General features: G+C 41.0%; 1 protein-coding gene across 3 annotated transcripts in view; it reads right to left on the bottom strand.

Moving 5' to 3' along the window:
* Window positions 1-22767, bottom strand: part of KLF12 (KLF transcription factor 12) — a gene marked incomplete at both ends in the record, with an annotated part of 307076 nt that overhangs the window by 47173 nt on the left and 237136 nt on the right. For 2 of the 3 annotated variants that reach the window (XM_079721703.1, XM_079721705.1), the window contains one exon: window positions 21273-21335. The exons of the other annotated variant lie outside the window; for it this stretch is intronic. In XM_079721703.1, coding sequence (XP_079577829.1) covers window positions 21273-21335 — 63 coding nt within the window. The remainder of the gene's footprint in view (window positions 1-21272; window positions 21336-22767) is intronic. 3 annotated transcript variants of the gene reach the window in all.

Below are 22767 nucleotides of genomic sequence, written 5' to 3'. Positions count from 1 at the left end.
TGGTTTCTAGGAAGCTGTGGTGTCCAAAAAAAAGGAGAAAAATCAGACGACTATAGAGTACATTGAGAGTTCTTGTAATTCCCTAGTTCCTTGAGGCAGGATTGTATGTCAAGCATTTCAGAAAGAAAACTAACCTATACCTTTAAAAAGGTTTTGAAAATCCATTTCAAGAACCTCTGTGACCTCTCATGTTTATCTGGAAGCTCATCTTTCCCACTCCTACAAAATTTTTCCATACTTCAAACAAAGCCAAATGCCAAGATCTGTGGCATCTTTGTACTGAAATAAAATAGAGCTGATGTGTCTGCTTTGAAATTCTCCTTCCACAAATAAGAGTTCCAGCTGACTCTAGGCAGCATGGGTTAGGAGATCCAGTGCTAAATTTGGACTGAGATCTCAATGTGCTGGCTCTGTTCCACAGTGGCTTGTTACACAGAACAAATCACTGAATCTCTATTTTGGACCCTTAATTTCATCACTGACGAAATGTGGTCAGTGATACCAAATGTTAATGTCCCAAAGGTTGACTGTGAGTTTCCCATGAGAGAATGGGTGAAAAAGGATTTAAAAGGATAAGCATAGGCCCCCTGCAGTAGGGATCTTCTCAAGACAAGTTTTTATAAAACCCTTTTTGGCAAATCAGTGGTAGGAGAGGAGACCCGGTGACGGGGGTCTTTGTGCTGGACCACCTGGAGCCTGAGTCAGCTACACGGGAGCTGGTCCAGTGGTGGCAGCAATGGTAGTTACACCAGAGCAGGGAGCACAGGAAGAACTGCTATAACGTCCCAGGGCTGCAGGAGCAGGTGTGTAGGCATCGAAGAGCAATGCAAGAATGGAAAGTCCAGCAGCATGTGCTGCTTAAGGCTAGCGTGACGACAGGATGCTCATCACATGCAAAATCTGTACCAGGATATTAAGAAATAAAACTGCAGGGTGAGATTGATATACATACAGGTATGGATATACACATATATGTGAATGTGTGCATGTGTCTCTCTACATTATTAGAGTTTGTTATTTCCTGAATGTAGCTGGTTGAGGTTTACCTTCAACAAAGGCTAGTGTTTCAGAAATAAAGAATGCTGACATCCCACTCCTGGGCATATATCCAGAGAAAACTACAATTCAAAAAGATACATGCACCCCTATGTTCACTGCAGCACTATTTACAATAGGCAAGACACGGAAACAACCTAAATGTCCATCAACAGATGAGTGGATAAAGAAGATGTGGTGTGTGTGTGTGTGTGTGTGTGTGTATAATGGAATATTACTCAGTCATAAAAAAGAATGAAATGATGCCATTTGCAGCAACATGGACAGACCCAGAGATGATCATACTAAGTGAAGCAAGTCAGACAGAGAAAAGCAAACACCATATGATGTCACTTATATGTGGAATCTAAAATATGACACTAATGAACGTTATCTATGTAACAGAAACAGACTCACAGATATAGCGAACAGACTTGTGGTTTCCAAGGGGGAGGGGGGTGGGAGAGGGAAGGATCGGGAGTTTGGGATTAGCAGATGCAAACTATTATATACAGAATGGAAAAATAACAAGGTCCTACTGTATAGCACAGGGAACTATATTCAATATCCTGTGATAAACCATAATAGAAAAGAATATGGAAAAGAACATATATATGTATAACTGAATCACTTTGTTGTACAGCAGAAATTAATACAACATTGAAAATCAACTAGACTTCAATAAAATAAATTAATTACTTAAAAAAAAAAGAAGAATGCTGATGTTTCTGCATCCTGGTGTTAAATCCAGAGATGACAGCTGCACCGAGAGGCACAGAGCCTTCTAGCTTTAGCCGGCTACATCCTTTGGACCAAGGCCTGATAATAGAATCAGTCACTTTTAGGAATGCTTAAAATGATAGTTATTATTTATCAGTGAGAATAAACATTTTACTCCTTCTGTAGTTAGGAGAAGTTGCGGTTACTACATTTGTATTCATTTAAAAAATATGGCTCATTACCATAAATCATCTGCAGTATGGAGTTATTTTTGGACATGTGTTCTTGAGCCCCTGGGGACATAAAAGAATGCACATTGCAAATGCACGTTCGTTTAAAGGATATGTTTCATGTAGGAAAGTCACTACTCCTGTCTCATTGTGACTAAAATCGTGAAGGTGTGAAGGAGCTCACCATGAAGGGGTCTGGGTCAGGAGCCAGGGAGCAGGCTTTGGTTTTCCTCTTCCAGTGACTAAATCATGTGACATTCAGGTCAACTGGAATGAGGGCTGAAGGACATACTCTGACCAATCTAATCCTAATCATGCAGATTGATACATATTAACTGTAATTATTATTATCCCCAACATGTATCTAACAAAGGACATATTACGTCCAGATTGTGACAATGAGTGGTTCCATATTTTATGAAAGTATCGCATGCAAGAATTACTATATTTCACACACTAAGGCAAAGTACCAAGTGCAAGAAGAGAAGGAAATGCTCCTTTGTCAACACCTGTGCTTCACATCTACAATCTCCACAATCAGAGGCCTCCCGATCTACTGATAAGTACCGACTTGGAAAAGCAAATGCTGTTTCAGACAACGCTGGGCAATAACAGCCATGATTCTGCTTTCACTTAATGCTATTTTCAAGATACCCAACAGTTTGAAAGCATGCAAGTCAAGGGAATGCCACTACACAACTGAATCGATAACAGCGGAACAACATTAGTGGTCATGAGATAAATGATGTATCATTTTTACGTTTCAAGGATAGTAATGTCCGATTACATAGGTAACGCAGGCAGTCTACACCAGGTAAAAGTCTATTACTGAATGCCTGACACCTTTAAAATGGGTCTTTAAACCCAGAGAGAAATCAGCCTTCTAATGACATTCCAATGTCAATACAGTGGAGTAGTATCAGGCTGGCAAAGATCCACAGATAAAACCCACAGACAGGGGCTTCCCTGGTGGCGCAGTGGCTGAGAGTCCGTCTGCCGATGCAGGGGACACAGGTTCGTGCCCCAGTCCAGGAAGATCCCACGTGCTGCGGAGCGGCTGGGCCCGTGAGCCATGGCCACTGAGCCTGCGTGTCCGGAGCCTGTGCTCCGCAACGGGAGAGGCCACAATAGTGAGAGGCCTGCGTACCGCAAAAAAAAACAAACAAACAAAAACAAAACAGAAAAACCCCCACAAACAAAAATACAGCATTACCACAATCAGGAGTGTGTATATATGCATGTGGGCAAACAGTGATGGAACTGTACTAGTTCAATTATTTTTCAGTTTACAAACATGGTAAACCACACTAGGAAAAGGAGACAATGGAGACACTTTTAAAAAAACCTTTAAATGAAATGAAAAAGTGCAAATAATTTCTATGCATGAATTCCACTAGCTCAAACAGTGCTGACGCCCAGGGCCAACACATGATGCAATATCTAAATATGTTAAAATTGCTGAGGCGTAAACATGGTTTTTACAAAAGACCATCAACACACAGCAACAATGTAATTTTGCTAACTCATTCTGGAAAGTTTGAAATCTCCCCCAAAGACAGACATTCCTTGAGGATACCTTTATAGTCCCGGGATTCGCACAGTGACTAGCACAGAGTACGTACTCAAGATAAGTCAGACTTCTGATAAGCAGATTATTTTAATTGAGCAAATCTTGGAAAAACTCTTAAAACATTCCAGAATATTCTGGAAAGTATTCTAGGAGGATTAGAACACTTCAGTTTAAAACCATGCCCCATCCTTTTTTTTTCTTCCTTCTTCTAAGATTTCCAGAGTGCCTGCTATGTATGGGCCAGACCTTTTGAAAGGTAATGGAGACTTAGGAGTCTAAAAGAGAGAGGCGTGCACGCGTGTGCACGTGCACACACACACACACTCGTGCTCGAGCACACACACACTCCAGGGTTTTGACAGAAAGACTTGGTGGGCACACACAGGAGGAAGTGGTCAATCCAAGTTGTCACTGGCAAAAGGGTGGGGACTGTGGAGAAGGCTGTTATCATTAAGAAAGATTATGCAGGGCTTCCCTGGTGGCGCAGTGGTTGAGAGTCCGCCTGCTGATGCAGGGAACACGGGTTCGTGCCCCGGTCCAGGAAGATCCCACATGCCGTGGAGCGGCTGGGCCCGTGAGCCATGGCCGCTGAGCCTGCGCGTCCAGAGCCTGTGCTCCGCAACGGGAGAGGCTACAACAGTGAGAGGCCCGCGTCGAAAAAAAAAAAAAAAAGATTATGCAAAATGAGATGGAACTTTGGAAAACATGAACATTTAAAAAGGAGGTAAAGGAAGAGGAGTGAACAGGAGGGATGTCGTGGAAACACTGAGGTCAGCTGAGTGTATCATATTGGGATCAGTTAACCTAGGTCTCCATTTTGTTATCTGTAAGAGGGTCAAAATACTTTCTAGACATTAATGAGATAACTAATGCCAGCTATATATTCGCTGTGTGTGCATAAATGAGGTTTGCTTTCCCTTAAGATACCAATAGTCAATATTTATTGAGTCTGACAAACACTGTTCTTACAGTTTTCTAGGTATTAGCACATTTACTCCTCACAATAACCACGGCACGAGGATTGATAGCAAGTCCCATTTTATAGATTAGGAAACTGAGGCACAGAGATATTAAAACATTTGCCTTAAGGTTACACAGTATGTGGTAACTGCAACATGAAAATAAGTAGACGGATGCTTTAATCCCCACTCTGTTCTGCCCTTCTTCATTTTAAAGATGAAGATAGTAATATCTTTTAAGATATCTCCCAGAATTGTTATGAAGACTAAATGGAATGATACGTATGAAAATGCGTAAAACTATAAAAAGCTTAAGAACGTAAAATATCACTAAAAGGTGGTTTAACCAAGTACACAGTCCATTTCCTGAGGAAATCAGACTTCATTGCTCCCGTTTGGAGAGAAGTGTTAAAAATGAGGAGTTTGTGGAGAATCACTTTGGAGACCTACCTTCTACCACCAAAGGATGAATTCTTTACCAGCAATATAACCAGGCATGCCTGAGAGCAAATTATTGATTTCAGGGCTCATTTCTAATTCTGTATCAGGTCCCCTTTGTCAGGAGGTAGTACATAACCCACACGGAAGGCAGAGTCAGACACAAATGATGTTTAGACGATTGTTTTTTTTGTTTTTTTTTTAACAGTACGCGGGCCTCTCACTGTTGTGGCCTCTCCTGTTGTGGAGCACAGGCTCCGGACGTGCAGGCTCAGCGGCCATGGCTTATGGGCCCAGCCGCTCCGCGGCACGTGGGATCTTCCCGGACTGGGGCATGAACCCGTGTCCCCTGCATCGGCAGGTGGACTCTCAACCACTGTGCCACCAGGGAAGCCCCTAGATGGTTGTTTTTGAGGGAGTACATAATTAGGAGTAGGCATTTTGATAAAAATAATAACTAACACACACGATCCTGCTCCAGCTGGATCTTTAACCTGAATCCACACATTTAAATTTTAACCTGCTGAGCTCTAGGAAAGAGATATTCTTGTTATATTTTTACCCCTGAGGAAAACGGTGGTGAGGAATTTGATGACTCGCTTAAGGCCAAACAACCAATAAATGCAGAGGACACGATCTGAACTAGCATCCCCTGATCTTAAAGTCTGTGCTTTTTTCCATTGAGTTGCTTGGATTTTTATTTTTATATTTATTCACCCCAGGTCAATTTTAAAGGCCTTAAAAAATTACTGGAGAATAGAAATCTACATTCAGTACTTCCGAGGCCACATCTCCCTCTGTGGCCAATTACACCCCTAGTTTTGCTTTGATCGACATTTCCTATAGAGTAAATGATCCTCTCTTATTATCATCAGGAGGCCCTTTTTGGTGTGTGCTCTGGGACCACGGATCCACAACTGCTATGATCCTGGGGAGGTCCAGCTTCTTAGCCCTTGGGAAGATAAGTGATTGAACTCTTCACACCAACATGGATTTGATATTCTTGCACAGTGCCACTTAAAATGCAGGACCTGTTGAGTTAGCTAATCGATTAAAAAGAGAAAAGATATTTATTCTTTGTTCATCTGACAATGTCCCATGCCTTAATCCTGTTAAACCACAGAGCCACCATTTAAATCTCGTTCCAAATCCTATTTCCAGAGTTGTGATGTTTGTGGGTGCCTGTGTCTTTGAAGGTGTGGTAATAAAAACCAGAAGCTTGATTTTCAAATCCATCAATATACACAAGAAACAAAAAGCCATGGAATTAGCACACCCAAAGGACAAAGAATTTTTAAAAATTACCCACACAAAGCGCATCCAGGAGGTGACCCCTTTTTATTGAACTAATTACGAGGAAATATAAAAGGGCAAGCTTTTATTAATCAAGCTCTTTTCACTCTACTAGGCAGGAAGAAAGCAAAGAGACAGGGTGTTAATGTAAGTCTAATAATTAAAGTCAGAATCAAGTAGAACAGAGGGAAGGGTGTAAATGGAAAAGTCAGGTGGAGGTAACAACTGGAATCTTAATCCTTTATAAAACCACACGATGGTGGAAACAAAAAGAGAAATGGAAAGCTGTCAAATATATGTGTTTTTTTTTTCTTTCTTTTTTTTTTTTTTGAGGTACACGGGCCTCTCACTGTTGTGGCCTCTCCCGCCGCGGAGCACAGGCTCCGGACGCACAGGCTCAGCGGCCATGGCTCACGGGCCCAGCTGCTCCGCGCCATGTGGGATCTTCCCGGACCGGGGCACGAACCCGTGTCCCCTGCATCGGCAGGCGGACTCTCAACCACTGCGCCACCAGGGAAGCCCAAATATATGTATTTTTAAAGTACCAATAAAGGAGGTTACATTTAAGAGAAAAGTGAACAGTGACCAAAAAATACCACCGAGGCATTTTGGAGCATCTTGCCTTCCAGAGCATTAAGTCCTTTCCTACAAAATCTCTTCTATTTATTTTCATATCATCTCTGTGAAATATATAGGCAAGAGCAGGCATGAGGGACTCAGTCTTGCCCCAGATCAGATAATTAAGACAGATGAGGCCCCCAATCTCTGAAATTCAGGTCAGTATTCTACAATTATCCTTCAAATATTTTGTTGAGTATAATTATAAGCAGAGAACGGTAGAGATGATGTAAGTAATGTCTAAAGATGTTTCTAACATGAAAATAATTCTTGTTGCTCTCTGAATCTGAGTATTTCTACTTTTTAAAAAATACTGAATAAGGAATAGGAAACAGCCATGAAAAAGTGGAAGGGAAACCATCAATGTCAGGAGACAGAGGATCTAATCCCAGCTCAAATTCGCTGTGCAAACTTGGACAACATTCTTTAAACTCTCTGGGCCTCAGTTTTCCCACAAATAATACAAGGATGTTGAGATTACTCATTTCATGGATCCATATGCCCTGGGCTGACTGTCCCATGTACTGTGAGGGAAGCCAGGAAATGATGGTCCTCACAACGGAGGGTTTGCCATCTGCAGATGAAAAGGTGGGAAGATCATTACACACAGGCAAACAGATGAGGACAGTAAACCAAATGATGAGGATGGTAATTCAGTTCATATAGTGGCACTGGATCAGGGAGGAAGAAGAGGCTGCTGGGATGGGAGACTGTAGGGAAGACTTTGCACAGAAGAGGTTTCTTAATCTGAGTCTTTCAGAATGAGTTTCTTTTGTGATCAAGGTGTTTTGAAAAACATAAGTTCAGTGTGGCTGGAATGTAGGGTCCAAGGCTGATGGGCAACATTTAGGGAAAGCCGAGTGGAAAAGGAGGAAAAGAGTCATCTTGCAAAGGGTCTCATAAGTTGCTCTAAGGGCTTGGGACATGTTAACGATGGCAAGGCACTGGCAGAGTTGTACAGAAGAGCAATCCCCTTTGCATTTTACAAACATCATTGTAGGCACGGTGAAGACTGAATACAGCAGGGAGTAGAAAGAATCAGGATCCAAGGAGGCCATTAGGAGCTCAGGTTAATACTTCAGGCAAGAGATGGGATGAAGAAGACCCAACACAGCCAAGAAATATTTCGAAAGAGGAATGCTAGAGTGGGTGATCAAATAGATGTTGGTTTTGACAGAGTTGAAGTTACTGTGAGGCTTCTGGCTTGGGTGATTGTGTGGGTGGAGAACAGGAAGAAAACTGGGCCTGGAGGAGCTGAACAGATAGATCCTTTTCCAGTGCTAAGTCTTTTCATGGAAGAAAGGGGTCAGGGTACTCGGTGTTTTGGGAAAAGATGCCTTTGGGTATTAAGATCTATTTATTTAGTTGAGGTTGAGTGTCTCACCAAGCAGCCCTGGGCTGGACATATACCGGGGCAAGTGGCATCATTTTATGATGGGCTGTTGATAGCATACAGAGGTGGGGCAAAGAAAGTGACAGAAACTCACAGTAGTAAGTTTGCGCGCTGAGGACACGGCAGGCTCCCTTTAGGTGTACCGTGATAGTTTCTGTCTGATTTACCTGTGGGTGTGTGTGGCTACTCATTCTTAATAATCCTTTCTCCACAGAGTAGCCAGAGAGAGCCTTGCAAATAGACACATATCTGGTCATTTCATTCTCCTCCCGTGGTCCCGTTACACTCAGACCACAGGCTGCAGGCGTCTGTCCCGGCCAACCTCTCCGCCCTTACCTTGTTTCACCTGCTCCCCACTCACTTTTTTATGTGCCTTGGATTTTCCAAATGTGTTCCCATCCTAGGGCCTTTGTGTGAGTTGTTTCGAGCACCTGGACCATTTCCCCCAGAGGCTCACATAGCTGGCTCCTTTTCAGGCATCTTCCAGCTTGTGTGTCTTCTTCTTTCAAGAGGTTTTTTTCTGACCAAGCCCCTGGGGTGGCTTTCCAGTTGTCTCCAATCATCCCCCAGTTACACTTTCATCAGAGCACTTATCACCTCCAGACATTTGTTAGCTATCTGTCTTACTGGACTCCACAGTAAGCTCTGTGAGATCACAGGCCCGTTTGTCTTATTAAATACAGTGTCCCCAGAGTGCAGAAAAGTGGCCAGATCATTGCAGGTGCCATAATTTCACTGAATAAGGGAACAAATGAATGAACACAAATATTCTAGAAAAGTGATGATGCTATTGAGTACAAAACAAAAAACCCACAAAACTTCTGGCAGTTTCCAAAGTGATCAGGTTTGCAAGTGACATAGAATGTAACTGCTTAAATTGTAACTTAAAATTAAATTCAAGCTAAGAAAGAGAACAAAAATGGCAAGCAGGTACGTCAAGCCCCACCAGGCAGGTAGGCAGAAAAGAGATTCAGCTAGTGCCTTCTAGGGCAGCAGTTGGGTTTAAAATAAACAAGGAACACAGGAACACTCTGCTTGCTATCCTCATTCTCTAAAAGGTCTTGCTGATGTCTTCTGGTATTTTCTGAAGCCTTTTTTTCCCCCTGAAAACCATCGTCACAATGATCCACAACAATCAATCAAGTCTCCCGTTCAGGAGAGGAGAGAGGGGTTGATGTATAAACTCACACAGATATTCTCTTCGTCTTTTCTCACCTTTCCATGCCAATATGCTTTGCTTTAGTGCCCCAGGAGGTATCCTCCACATAGGCTACCGTGTGAAGAGTGCCCCCTGGGTTTGTGCAATATGGCCGTCCTGGAAAGAGAGAATCGCCAGCCAAGTGTGGCAGCACAACATTCCTGGCTGCCTAGGCTTCTTTATGAGGGAGGATTTTCCGTTAAAAATGTCCTGGCAAGACAAAAAAAATTGTCACTGCTACGTACAACGAGTTTCTAATAACCAAAATGAAAATGGGCTACCTTGTACATTATTCTTGAGGCTGGTGCTGCATTGGTTTTAGGTTTTGGCGTAACTCAGGGGAATCTCCGTGTCCCTTCCTCTCAATGGTATTCCCGGGGCTCTCTGCTCCCATCTCAACGGTCTCCCTGCTACCTGAGCTTTCTTGAGACACAGGAGAGCGTCAGCCACAAAATTCAATGAAAATGTAGTCTTTGAAGAGCTCCCAAGGTAATATTTGAAATACATGGCATAGATTATGGAAAAGACATTCTCTATTAGCCAAGATAATAAGGACTCCTCCAAATAACTGAGATTGCATGGTACAGAGGACTTCCAATGACTTCCAAAGACTTAACAGATGGTTTCATGACCAATAACAAGGCTACTGTCCACACAAATAGAAAAACCCACGGGGGTCAGCAAAATCTCATAGGAAATATTGGCGCACTACCAACGGGAAGGGGAGGGAATGAGTCTAGTCCCACTTAGAGGCAGAGACTGAGTCAACTGGCAGCATTTCAGCTTCATGATGATTCTACCTCAAAGTCTCCTCTCAAGATCACTCCATGAGCTTTCACAGTTACACCCTCCATTTACCAACTTCTACCTCTAGGTGGCAGCAACTTCCTTCTGTTCTCAACACCCTCGCCTTTGGCCTTTGCTTCCTTCCTTCAATACAATTCCACCCTTCCTTCTCTTTCTCAAAAAAAACACTTCACAGCCTGTAAAGTTTGGGGAAGATTACTGTAAGCCACTTGCACTGTAAGAAATCAGTCCACTCTTTCGGTTAAGCTACAGGTTTCTTCAAAGAGTACGAAATAAGGAAAACAAATACCATATGCTAACACATATATATATGGAATCTAAAAAAAAAAAAAAAAAGGTTCTGAAGAACCCAGGGGCAGGACAGGGATAAAGACACAGACATAGAGAATGGACTTGAGGACACGGGGAGGGGGAAGGGGAAGCTGGGACGAAGTGCGAGAGTGGCATGGACATATATACACTACCAAGTGTAAAACAGATAGCTAATGGGAAGCAGCTGCATAGCACAGGGAGATCAGCTCAATGCTTTGTGACCACCTAGGGGGGGGGGATAGGGAGGGTGGGAGGGAGGGAGATGCAAGAGGGAGGGGATATGGGGATATATGTATACATATAGCTGATTCACTCTGTTATAAAGCACAGACTAACACACCATTGTAAAGCAATTATACTCCAATAAAGATGTTAAGAAAATAAAAAAGAGTATGAAATAATTCAGGTCTAAAGTGAAAAATAATAGAAAGCTATTTCCTTTCTTTCTCCAGACCTATCAACTACAAAATCTAAGGAAAGCAATGTTTCTTCTTCTTTACAGTCCTCTAAGGAAAGAAGGCAATGAGTAGAGGAATGGGAAAATAGATGGAATTGGAGAGATTTCTGTTTTATAAGAACATTAATTTAATCCCATGGGTAATTTAAGTCATTGTTTTCTAAAGGATATAACCCAATATGTCTTATGTATGAAGGCATTCCAAATATAGGGCGAAAGAGAATATTTACTAGTCACACAGAATTAGTAACATACAGAGTGTTCGTTACCCTTCTGTTTATTTGGCCTTCACAGAAACTGAAGTAAAGCGGCTCCATCTGTAACCTAAAAAGCTATCATTTCTGCTTGGATGTACCACCTGCCCTTCCTGGAACACGTATTCACCTCATGTATCAAACCGCAGTCCTACCTACCTATACTCACCTGCTCAGGATTCTAAACTGTTACAGTTAAGAAGGACCCAGGAGAGTCGAAGTAACTTATAGCCTCATTTGAGATTATAATAACTGCTGGGTATGTCAAAAAAATCACCCAGGTGGTAGAAAAAGATTCCTTTCATGTGAAGTTGACATTCAATTGTGGGCTAATACCTAGCGTTTATGAAGCACTTTCTTTCAAGGTGATACTATGACGAGTATTATCTCTGTTGCACTCTTCCCAAGACGAAATTTGAATAGTTTGGGTCAAACACCATTGATTCGTTCACTTAACAGAAATACTGGGGTGAAAGGAGCAGAAAGATCGATTTAGTGTAAGTGACAAATTTATACTAGAACCCAAGCCTGCAGATTTCAAGCCCTACTGATTTCATAGGAGCTTCCTCTATTTTATATCTTTTCATGATAACTGTGTTTGTTTTTTTTCATAAATTTATTTTTATTTATTTATTTATGGCTGAGCTGGGTCTTTCTTGCCATGCGCGGGCTTTCTTTAGTTGCGGCGAGCTGGGGCTACTCTTTGTTGTGGTGTGCGGGCTTCTCATTGCGGTGACTTCTCTTGTTGCCGAGCACAGGCTCTAGAGCATGCAGGCTTCACCAGTTGTGGCTCGCAGGCTCTAGAGCGCAGGCTCAGTAGTTGTGGCACATGGGTTTAGTTGCTCCGCGGCATGTGGGATCTTCCAGGACTAGGGATCAAACCCGTTTTCTCCAGCATTGGCAGGCAGATTCTTAACCACTGAGCCACCAGGAAAGCCCTTAAGTGTGTTTGGTTTTATTTGTTTATTTTTTACTTTTTTGGCTGCGCCTCATGGCATGCGGGATCTTAGTTCCCTGACCAGGGATTAAACCCACGCCCCCTGCAGTGGAAGTGCAGAATCTTAACCACAGGACAGCCAGGGAAGTCCCAGTGTGTTTGGTTTTAAAAGCTGCTTTTGAAAATACATGATTTAAAGCAGGATTTCTGGGAAAATGGAGAGTCTGAGGGGATTAGGATCAAAAACTTAAGTTTCAAGAATGAAGTCTATTTTGACTAAACACTCTTCTTGGGCTTTGAACATTCAAGAGTGAGGCCAGAGAGAAGCCACTTATTCTAGTTACTAATTGCAGGGGCGCCATCATCATCCAAAATATAAGAAAAGACTGCCTCCAAGGCCTAACAGTGAAGTTCAGGAACCGCCTTTACTGGTCGCTTCTAGTTCTCTGGATAACAGGGCAAGTGGACGGTGCTGGTTTATGCAGCACCCTCTTTCCCATCACCGTTTGGTAACCAGCAGCTCCTCTTCCGTTGGGACATTCCTCCTTACGTGTGGTCGTAACAGGACTGTCAACCACCTCGGCCAAGGGCTGGGCACATGCGCCAGGCTGGGGCTCATCAGACTCTGGCCTCCTTGACTGAGATCGGGGAGCTGGAAAACGAGTCCAGCCCCCCTCGTTCTGGGCCTGCACCTGCTTATTCAATCTCGCTCCCGGGTGCTGTGCTGCTCCCTGTGTGTCCTGAGGCCCGGCTCCTCTTTTATTTATTTATTCATTCATTCGTTCATTTATTCATTCATTCATTCGTTTGTTTGTTTGCGGTACGTGGGCCTCTCACTGCTGTGGCCTCTCCCATTGCAGGGCACAGGCTCCGGACACGCAGGCTCAGCGGCCATGGCTCACGGGCCCAGCCGCTCCGCGGCACGTGGGATCCTCCTGGACCGGGGCACGAACCCGTGTCTCCTGCATCGGCAGGCAGGCTCTCAACCACTGCGCCACCAGGGAAGCCCCCGGCTCCTCTTTTTTCCTTTGACTCCCGTAACCCACCTCATGTCCTTCGACAAAATTACCGTTTGCTTAAGGTAAACAGACTCAGTTTCCATTACTTCTGACACAAGAAACTCACCTGATAAAGGAGACTAAACTGAATGAAAATTGAGACAGAGGTAATGGCTACAGACAGTGGATTCCTGCAGGGTCCTCAGCTCTCCTGCTAGTTATTAGCTGAGGGTTTATGTGCAGCAACTGTGACTAAAACCCGTGTGATATGGGTTGGTTTTAACTGGGGGGGTAAATAGGTCACACGCTATCTACTGCTCTCTTAGAACCGATTAAAAGAAATATATTCATTATGAGGCTATTGGTCCTTCCTTAGGTAACCTAGTACTGTACCAAGAAATGTAATAAATAGCCAATTTGAAGGAAATTGTTAAGAAACTTTATGAAAATCTAGGGGTCAGCTGAGAAAAATTATAGTAAGATGAGGATATATTATTTAATTTTAAAATTGCTAGTTCACTGTCCATGTGTATACAGATAAATCTCCATGTCTAGAAGGATTATATTGGAAATATGACTGAAAAACCCAAATCAAAACAAAACCGCTGGTACCCCAAGCATTCTCTTAAGGTTTATGATCCTGAGTGGTATTCCCAGCACATTCAAGAACACATTAGGATTTTTGATTTGGTCCCAATATTAAGTCATTATTCTTTCAAATATATATATTTAGAAGTCAGCTTTGGTTAGCTAATTCTTTAGCCCAAAAATATCCACCGAAAAATACTGTAAAAGGCTAAGAAAGACTGAGGCTCCTCTAGAGATATATAAAATAAGATCTTTCATTGTGTTAATTTCATACATTAATTATAACAGAACTTGTACTGGTGCTAACAGTAGGTACATCATTTTTTTTCATATTGGGACAGTTTTTTTCCTTGCATTATTCATTAATGACTCCCTAAATCCCCTTATTCTGCCTGTTTCATTACAACACAACCATTATTTTAAAGGTCTACATCTGAACAAGTTTAACAGGGAGGGGATTGTGACGGAGGATAATGCACACTGCACACTTTAAAACTATAAAAAGCTGTAGTTTAAGTAGCTTTCCCAGTAAAATCATGATTCCTGATTGTGTGGATTTTAAATACCCTTAAGCTATATAAAACCAAGCTAAGAAACAACAATTATATGAAAAAAAATGCTACAAATCCCAGAATTACAAACAAGTCATTTTTTTTTTTTCTTTTCTGCTGCTTACTTTGGATTTAATTTGCTCTTCTTTTTCTGGTGTCCTAAGGTAAAAACTTAAAGATGATTGATTCTATAGAGACACAGAAGTAGAGAACAAACATATGGACACCAAGGGGGGAAAGTGGCGGGGGGGTGGTGCTGTGATGAATTGGGAGATTGGGATTGACATGTATACACTAATATGTATAAAATGGATGACTAATAAGAACCTGCTGTATAAAAAAATAAATAAAATAAAATAAAATAAAAAAGATTACTGACTTTAGATTCTTCTTCTTTTCTAACATATGCTTTCAGTGCAATAAATTTCCTCCTAAGCACTGCTTTTTGATGCAACCTACAAAGTTTGATAAGTTGTGTTTTCATTTTCATTTACAGCTAACCCTTAAACAACACGGGTTTGAACTGTGTGGGTCCACGTATATGCAGATTTTTTTCATTAAGTATGTACTACAGTACTACACGATCAGAGGTTGGTTGAACCTGTGTATGGGGAAGCATGGATATGGAGGGCTGACTGTAAAGTTATACACAGACTTTCAACTACACAGGGTCAGTGCCCCTAACCCCTGCTTGTTCAGGGGTCTACTGTAGTTAAAAGTATTTTTAAATTTCTCTTGAAATTTCTTCTTTGACCCCTGTATTACATAGAAGTATGTTGCTAAGTCTCCGTGTATTTTTAGATTTTTCCAAACAAGTCCTTTTGAATACTGAACTAATATTTCTTGGTCATGCTAAAATTAGTTAATACAACAGAGATGTTTTAATACACAATAGTACCACACCTAGCTACAGTGCTGAGATGATGCCACAAAGAACAAGGAATATATTGACACGCCCAATAAGACACTAACATGGTCCTGAGCAGCGGGTTGGTAAAAACAAATTACTAATGAACTTTTAATAGAAAACTGTCTCAGAAGTGGTGACCTTTTAGCTCAGCATGATCTTATAGCCTTAATTCTCCCATAATTAGAAAATAATTATAGAAAATAACTTACTTTAACTTTTTTCCCAAATCATCTTTATTGTGATTGAAGTAATACTAGACACAAAAATCAGCTGATATTACAGGAATGTGAAACACTTTTATCGACTGTTCTTGCTGAAATTCTGGGTAATAGAGAATTGAAGAAAATTAGACCAAAGGTCATTAAGAAGGGCGATCTGAAAGACAGCATACAAGTTTAAAGGATACATAACTGTCACCAAGCTAAATTTGAGGAAGTGGTGGAAGTAACAAATTTACTAGCTGGCACTGGATTATAACATAAGAAAAGATATGGATTTGGAGGGATTTTAAATGTGGCAACACTGTGGAAGTACTTTTCATTGTAATTCAGGATACACAGAACTCGCAAACCGGTCTATGATTATATAAACCACGGCCCATTTTCTGAAGCTGTTATCAAACACTGGAGAGACCATGCTTCCAAACTAAATCTAAAGGCAACCTGCTGTTACTTATTTGCCAACACGTATGGATTTAAAAAGAAAAAAAAAAATGAAGGCCAGGCAGGCACTCTGGGAACTAGAATTTTCACATATTAAAGTTCAGACACAGTATCATAATTTTTGCCCCGTAAGTCAAGAAGCAGGGGCTTCCCTGGTGGCGCAGTGGTTGAGAGTCCGTCTGCCGATGTAGGGGACACGGGTTCGTGCCCCGGTCCGGGAAGATCCCACATGCCGTGGAGCGGCTGGGCCTGTGAGCCATGGCCGCTGAGGCTGCGCGTCCGGAGCCTGTGCTCCGCAATGGGAGAGGCCGCAACAGTGAGAGGCCCGCGTACCGCAAAAAAAAAATTAAAAAAAAAAAACAAAAAAACAAGAAGCAGTGAAATGCTCTGGTAATTAAAATAACATAGTCAATATTATCTATAAATAAAGAGCATGCAAGGATCTGCAGGATGATGAGTAAACATTTTGGCAGGGAGCAACTGCTACATATTGGAATGGAAAGCAATGTCTTTATCAGGCCTCTCTCTCCTCCTTCTTTCTCTCCCCCGTCACATCAATCTCATGGGAATTTCCCAGACAAAAGCCTTCTGCTTAGCTTGTAATGAATTAAACATCCATCTGATTTAATCTTTAGCATTTCTCTTGCTCTGCCCACAGGTAACTAACTGCCACGTAGCAGAAAGTTGACTGGACAGGAGTGCAGTGAACTGGTTTTATGCCCACATCCGACATGGAACACATTTCTGTCTTTGGGCCTCCATTTCTATGTTTGTAAAAGTGAGAGGTTGAACTGAACCTGATAATGCTTACGGTTTCTTTTCAGCCGCACAGCTGAAAACTACCGCATTTGGACATGTAGAACATGGGTTAGTTCTACCTCAGCTTTCTGAAAGGTTTCCAATATCAACAACTTGAGCACCTTCCTCTTTTAAGGCAAAAAGTTTAAGCAAGAAGGAAAGTCCTTATTTTTATGACAAAAATCCATACCGGTTATACCCTTCAAAAAGTCTCGATGAAGTCATGTCTAACATTTGCAACTATATGCGTCTAAATATTTAAGTTCATTGTAGCACAGCATATCAAACAATAAAACATCAAAGTGTGCAAAGGCTCTTCCTGCCCTCCCCAAAATTGGTGACACAGAATTTTTTCACTTCCAAATGTGAAATGTGATTCACACCCAGAATGTGTCATAATTTGCATGGATACGCTATTAAAACTGGAGCTTCTTTTGTAGACAGCTACGTAACATCTCAGGCATGTTGGTAAGAAAGGAATCATGACTGAGACTGGCGGTGGCAGCATCCGGTTGGTTAGAGAAAATTAATCCTATTTTACTAATGGCAATTCCTATTCACAATGCCTGATTTTCTCCATTATCGTATAAATAGTCCACAGTGTCTATTATGTGACACATACCTCTGTCACATAATAGCCCTACATGGATGCTTTGGGTGCATAGTACAACCATGACTACACCATCATCAAACAACCACATACACCCGAGTCTTTGAAAACTTTGGGACTGGAGCAGGCTGGAAGGAGAAATAAAGAGAAGAACGAACGAAAAGCTATAAATGAGCATATACTACGTGTATGTTTTTGGAATCCTCCCACTGATCCTGGCAAGCTTGGAGCCTTAAATCAACTTCGACGTTCAGTTCAGAGATATTCCCCACCAAGCCCATCCCTGTCCTGGTTCAACCTACACACCAAACACAGGTTCCAGATTTCTAGAATAGCTTTAGGAATAAAAGAGCTGAAAGATGACTTGGAAACAGCCACGCTCTGTGGGTTTGGTATCAGAATACAAGAGCTTCAAGCAAAAAGATCTGTGAAGAAGAAAAGCCTATCTGTACATTCAACTCTCTAATAAGGCTTGCCCCATTTGCCCCCCTCATGGAGCAAAATATTTTTTTCCTGTCATTATCATATGTAAGAAAAAATACCAAATGCTCTTGAAAAGGTTCACATTGGACAAAGGAAGGTGTGAAAGAGGAGAGCTGTGACACGTGACATTGAGAATGAAGTTCATGTGCTGAACCTCAAAGGCTTCATCAATCCCCAAATCAATAAATATTACTAGAGCGGGAGGGGAGCCAGGGGAGAGCCATTCTGATAGAGTTTATGTCTGGTCTGGATCGCTACCTCTGATTAACTGAATATTAAAGGAGTTGTCCAGTGATCTCGTTTTCTCTACGGGGGTGCTAATAGATCTTGCAAGAGGTTCTTACTGCCCTTTCTTAATCCTAAAAGTTAGCAGATAGTTATAACAGACCTGGCTCTATCCTAACATCTGTCATTGGACCCTTTTACAGTCTGGTGCTTTCAGCTCCTTTCTGGTTATGTATATTTTTTGAACCACATTTTCTTTCCATTCCAGCAGGTTTGTTTGTCTTGAACAGATATTCTTTTCCACACCTTTCTTCAGCTCCAAAGGAAATGCTGCCACAGGAATGAGGCCAGTGGATGGATGCTGCCTCTTGTACTGACATTGTGCAAAGAAAAACACTACTTACAACTTTAAGCCATCTTTACTCAATAATAAACAGTGGTTTGATAGTCCAACCACAGCTGTTGACATTTACAACCAACTGTCATGCATTTCCTAGGCATAACTTACAAGTTCAAGCTTTTTCATCTTTTACTGAGGTTTAAGGCTGTATGTGATGAACAATATTTTTTAACTGATTGCACCACTTGCTGGCTTCACAGAATCACTCAGCATCACTCACATATAATGTCTGCAGATCTAACTCAAGCCGGAACCAAGTTAGTGCTGAATTTGCCATCTAATTCTATAAACTATCCCAAACTTCTATTTTGCGGAGAGCAACTATCACTTTCATATCCATGGCTAGCATGAGTATTTAAAAGTTCTAGATTTTCAGAGTCAATATTTCACAAAGAAATAGCAAGAGTTTATCACTTAAGTAGATGTAGATGCTGGGTGATTCACTGGGCTTCTTCCTAGCTGGGTGATTTACTTCCATACACCAGCCTCATAGTATTTATGTAAGAAAAAATTAAAGGTAGCATATGCAATAGGATTTTTAACTAAACACATGACCAAATAATTTAGAAATGTCTCCAGGTCTTTGTATATGTGTTTCAATCAATAAAGGAAGCGCTGTGTCAACCCTCTGCTTTTCCTATTAATTCTGGGTCTTTACTCAAAAGCCTTCTTCTTGGGGATGGGTTTTCTGACAATCCTCTTCCTTCCCCTATACTTTTCCCCTCCCCAACTGCTCACTCCCAAACTAGTCTTAAACAGAGCTGATAACATTCTCCTCTGAACACTATACTATGAATGTATCTCTTAGAGCATTATCCACATTTTATTATATATTATTTGTATGATGTAATATTGTATATTATATATGTGAGGCATCACACACACCCCTCTCCTACAAGACAGTGAGCCCCGTAAAGACAGAAAGAATATTTTATTTATCTTTGTAATCTAGTGCCTGAGAGTGTAAATAAATGTTGCTGAATAAATAAATGTTGAATTTTCTCAAGCCTAGTAGTAAAGATCCCTTTTGTTTTTCATGGATTATTTCTCTGGAGATAAAAGTGGTTTAAACTTACTAACCAAATACTGTGCTATGAATTATGTAGGAACAAGTTACTGCTATTCTAACACTCCAGAAAGGAAAAGCGAAGAAAAGAAAATGTGTTATGTACTCGGTGTTCCACATATAGCCACTGAGAAATAAGGTGTAGAAACTGGATTTCATACCTGACAACGTGGTACTCTACCCATTAGCTTATGTCACTCACTTGCACAGCTCATATTCTCTATTTGTAATAAAGTTTCTTTAGCACAATATGCTTTGGACTAAGAAGGAATATCAGTTCCATGCAGTCAAAAAAGGGCCTGATTTCTCCCTTTCCTTTTATGTAATGGCAATCAGCATTATTATCCTCTCAGCTTCCCAGGTTTGACACGGAACGGTATGCTTTAGTGACTGTGAGAAACCATGAGGGATGCCCCAGCTTTTAGGGAGTGTGTAAGCAAATGGCTGTTTCCTCTGTACTCCATTTCCCACTCTGTGAAAAAGAAAAGCATAATATTTAACATCACCAAGCTACTGTGAGGGTTAATTAGATTTAATGGGGGAAGGGAGGCAAGCTGATTAGGCACTATTCAAATTCAAAGAATCATTATTTTGTGTCTAAAAATAATCCTAATTTAGGAGTGAAATTAATTTGGAAGCTCAATCTTTGGTAATCATCTTCCCATACCTAAAAAAAAAAAAATGCCATAGTTTTTAATCAAAATCCCATTCTAAGTGCAATTCAATGAAGTAAAAGAATGGAGACCTGTGAATGTCCATTCACCTTTGAAGTAAGACAGTACACAGATCAGTTCTTTCTTTTTCTTTTTTCTTTTCCCTACTTCTCTCCCTCCCTTCCTTTGCTCCTTCCTTCCTTTTTTTTAAGATACACTATGTGTGGAAAGGTTAATTTTGGAGAACGGAGTAACGCAAACAAATATAGATTTTAAATCTACATTGATTTTTGTTCGTTTGTTTCATATGAAACATTTGTGAAACACTTTAAATTCCCTCTTTAAGGAATCAGTAATCAATGTTCTGTGGTTGAAATAACTCTTCAGGTCATATCTGACAAGTTCCATCTCTATTTTTATTCAAGAACTAGTCAGTCCACCTACAGGGGTGGGATACGGAGGGTGGGAGGGAGATGCAAGAGGGAGGAGATATGGGGATACATGTATATGTATAGCTGATTCACTTTGTTATAAAGCAGAAACTAACACACCATTGTAAAGCAATTATACTCCAATAATGATGGTAAAAAAGAAAAAAAAAGTAGTCAGTGAAAGAAGATCTTTGTATTCCCCAAATTAAAAAACAAATCCCTTGATATTTAAGGCTAAGGTCATAAAAAGGGCATCTAAACAGTAATCACCAGAATTAATTTAATAGATTAATTTACTATGAAAATCTTCGTGAGAAGTAGAAGCTGGTACCTGAGAAAAATCCGAGTTGTTATCTAAATCTTACTAAAAAAGTGAGTGTCTTCTAAAAACGGGAAACATTCTTTAAAAATGTAACAGTTGATAATCCTTGGAAATATGCCATATCTGTTAGGAAAAAAATGTTGCACTCAGTTTTTGGTGATTGAAGACGATTTGGCTGGAAAGGAACTCTATTCGTGTTCGTTTAGAATTTTCCAAAGGAAAGGGAAATAATGTAGTTCAGTCAGTAGAAATGTATTCTCTACAGAGAAAGCAGGAATAATTCTCTTTTAACACAGTCCTATTAAAAATTCCCATGAGACTTATAAATTCTCATCACATAGACTGTATACTCACCAAGCAAACTTCTGATTATTCATTCGATTTCCCCGGACCCTTGATACTGGGGACGGATGTACCCTGTAGGAGATGAGAGTAATCCAGTCATTGAAAGAGCATTTTCCTGATTATAAATGAACAAATAAAAAGTGATCTGGCTTATAAATGATCTCTTTTAGATTTGCTTAATATAAAATGCCCCAGAACTTGAGCACCTCTTAGTAAATGGATGCAGTTAAATTCCTATGCCTACAGACCAGCAGTCAGTCTCTCTCTTTCCTTCTGCACCACTTTTAACATACAAAGTGCTTGTCACAATATTCACTGTGAAGACCCCCCCAAAGGCAGGACCAGTTTTAGTAAGTTGATTCATTCATTCAGTCCAACAAGAAGTTACTGCTGCCTACCTAAACCTTGCCAGGTTTAGGAGTACATAAAGGTAATGTAAGGTCTGGTGCTGGCCCTCAGTGAGCCCTTTCTGCTACCTGTTTCCATAAGGAGGACACGAAGAGACAGTCTAAGTATACACTCCCTCAGTCAACTTCCAGATTTAAAGCCCTGAAAAGCAAGATAACGAAGGGGATCAGTATACGCCACCCCAAAATACGCTACTGAGGCATAAGGATTATTTTCATTTGAAGGCAACCACAAACACAAACAGGAGGAGGAACTCTCTACCTTCCCTTTATATACCTAAAAACAGGGCATACATTTCCCTTTTGTAAAGGAAATTTTCATGTTTAGAGGCGTTCCCTCCTCCCCTCCCCCCATACCAGGAAGTAGAGTACAATGTACAACTCTTATCACCAAAAATGGTATTGAGATGAGCTGGCATAAACAACCCTTATTTACCATTAGTTTCCCCCATACACTGCCTAGTCACCTTCCTAAAATATAGCCCCCGCAAACGCCCAGACCCCCTTTCCTTTTGACAAGGCACTTCTCTACAATTTATTACCCTTTGTTAGAATGGTATATAAGCTTCAAATTTTAACCACCCTTTTGAGTTACTCACCACTGAGTATTCCTGCATGCATGTATGCATGCATGTTTTATGTGTAAATAAACTTTTGATTTTTTTTCCTCTTGCTAATCTATCTTTTGTCAGTTTAATTTGCAGGCCCCCAGACCCTAAACAGCAGAGGGTAGAGGAAAAAAAATTGTTTTCCTCCCCTGCAATAACTTCATCCAAATGTCCAGGCACAGAATCTGTGGGACCAGAGGAGAAAGGAAAGGTGAATAGTTATTTCTAGGAGGAAGGTCTGCTAGATGTGATACTCTCCAGCCGGGCTTTAAAGAAAACAAAGTCATTTCAAACCTTTAGCTAAATTATGGGGAAAAGATAGTAAAGAGTATATTGTTTTCCAAGCTTCCGGGTTTGAAGTCATCCACTGGAAATAGCTGAAATTTCTAGGAACTGCTATAATATCTTCCAATCAGGAGCTAGCTGCTGAAACTCCATGAACCTCCACCTCTTTGTGGGTCACTTACTGGCAGCACAATTTGCTCTACT

This window comes from Hyperoodon ampullatus, assembly GCF_949752795.1.
Source record: "Hyperoodon ampullatus genome assembly, chromosome: 16".
Taxonomy (NCBI): Eukaryota; Metazoa; Chordata; class Mammalia; order Artiodactyla; family Ziphiidae; genus Hyperoodon; species Hyperoodon ampullatus.
Note: the sequence above shows the minus strand (reverse complement) of the source record. Positions and strands in the feature narration are given on the sequence as shown.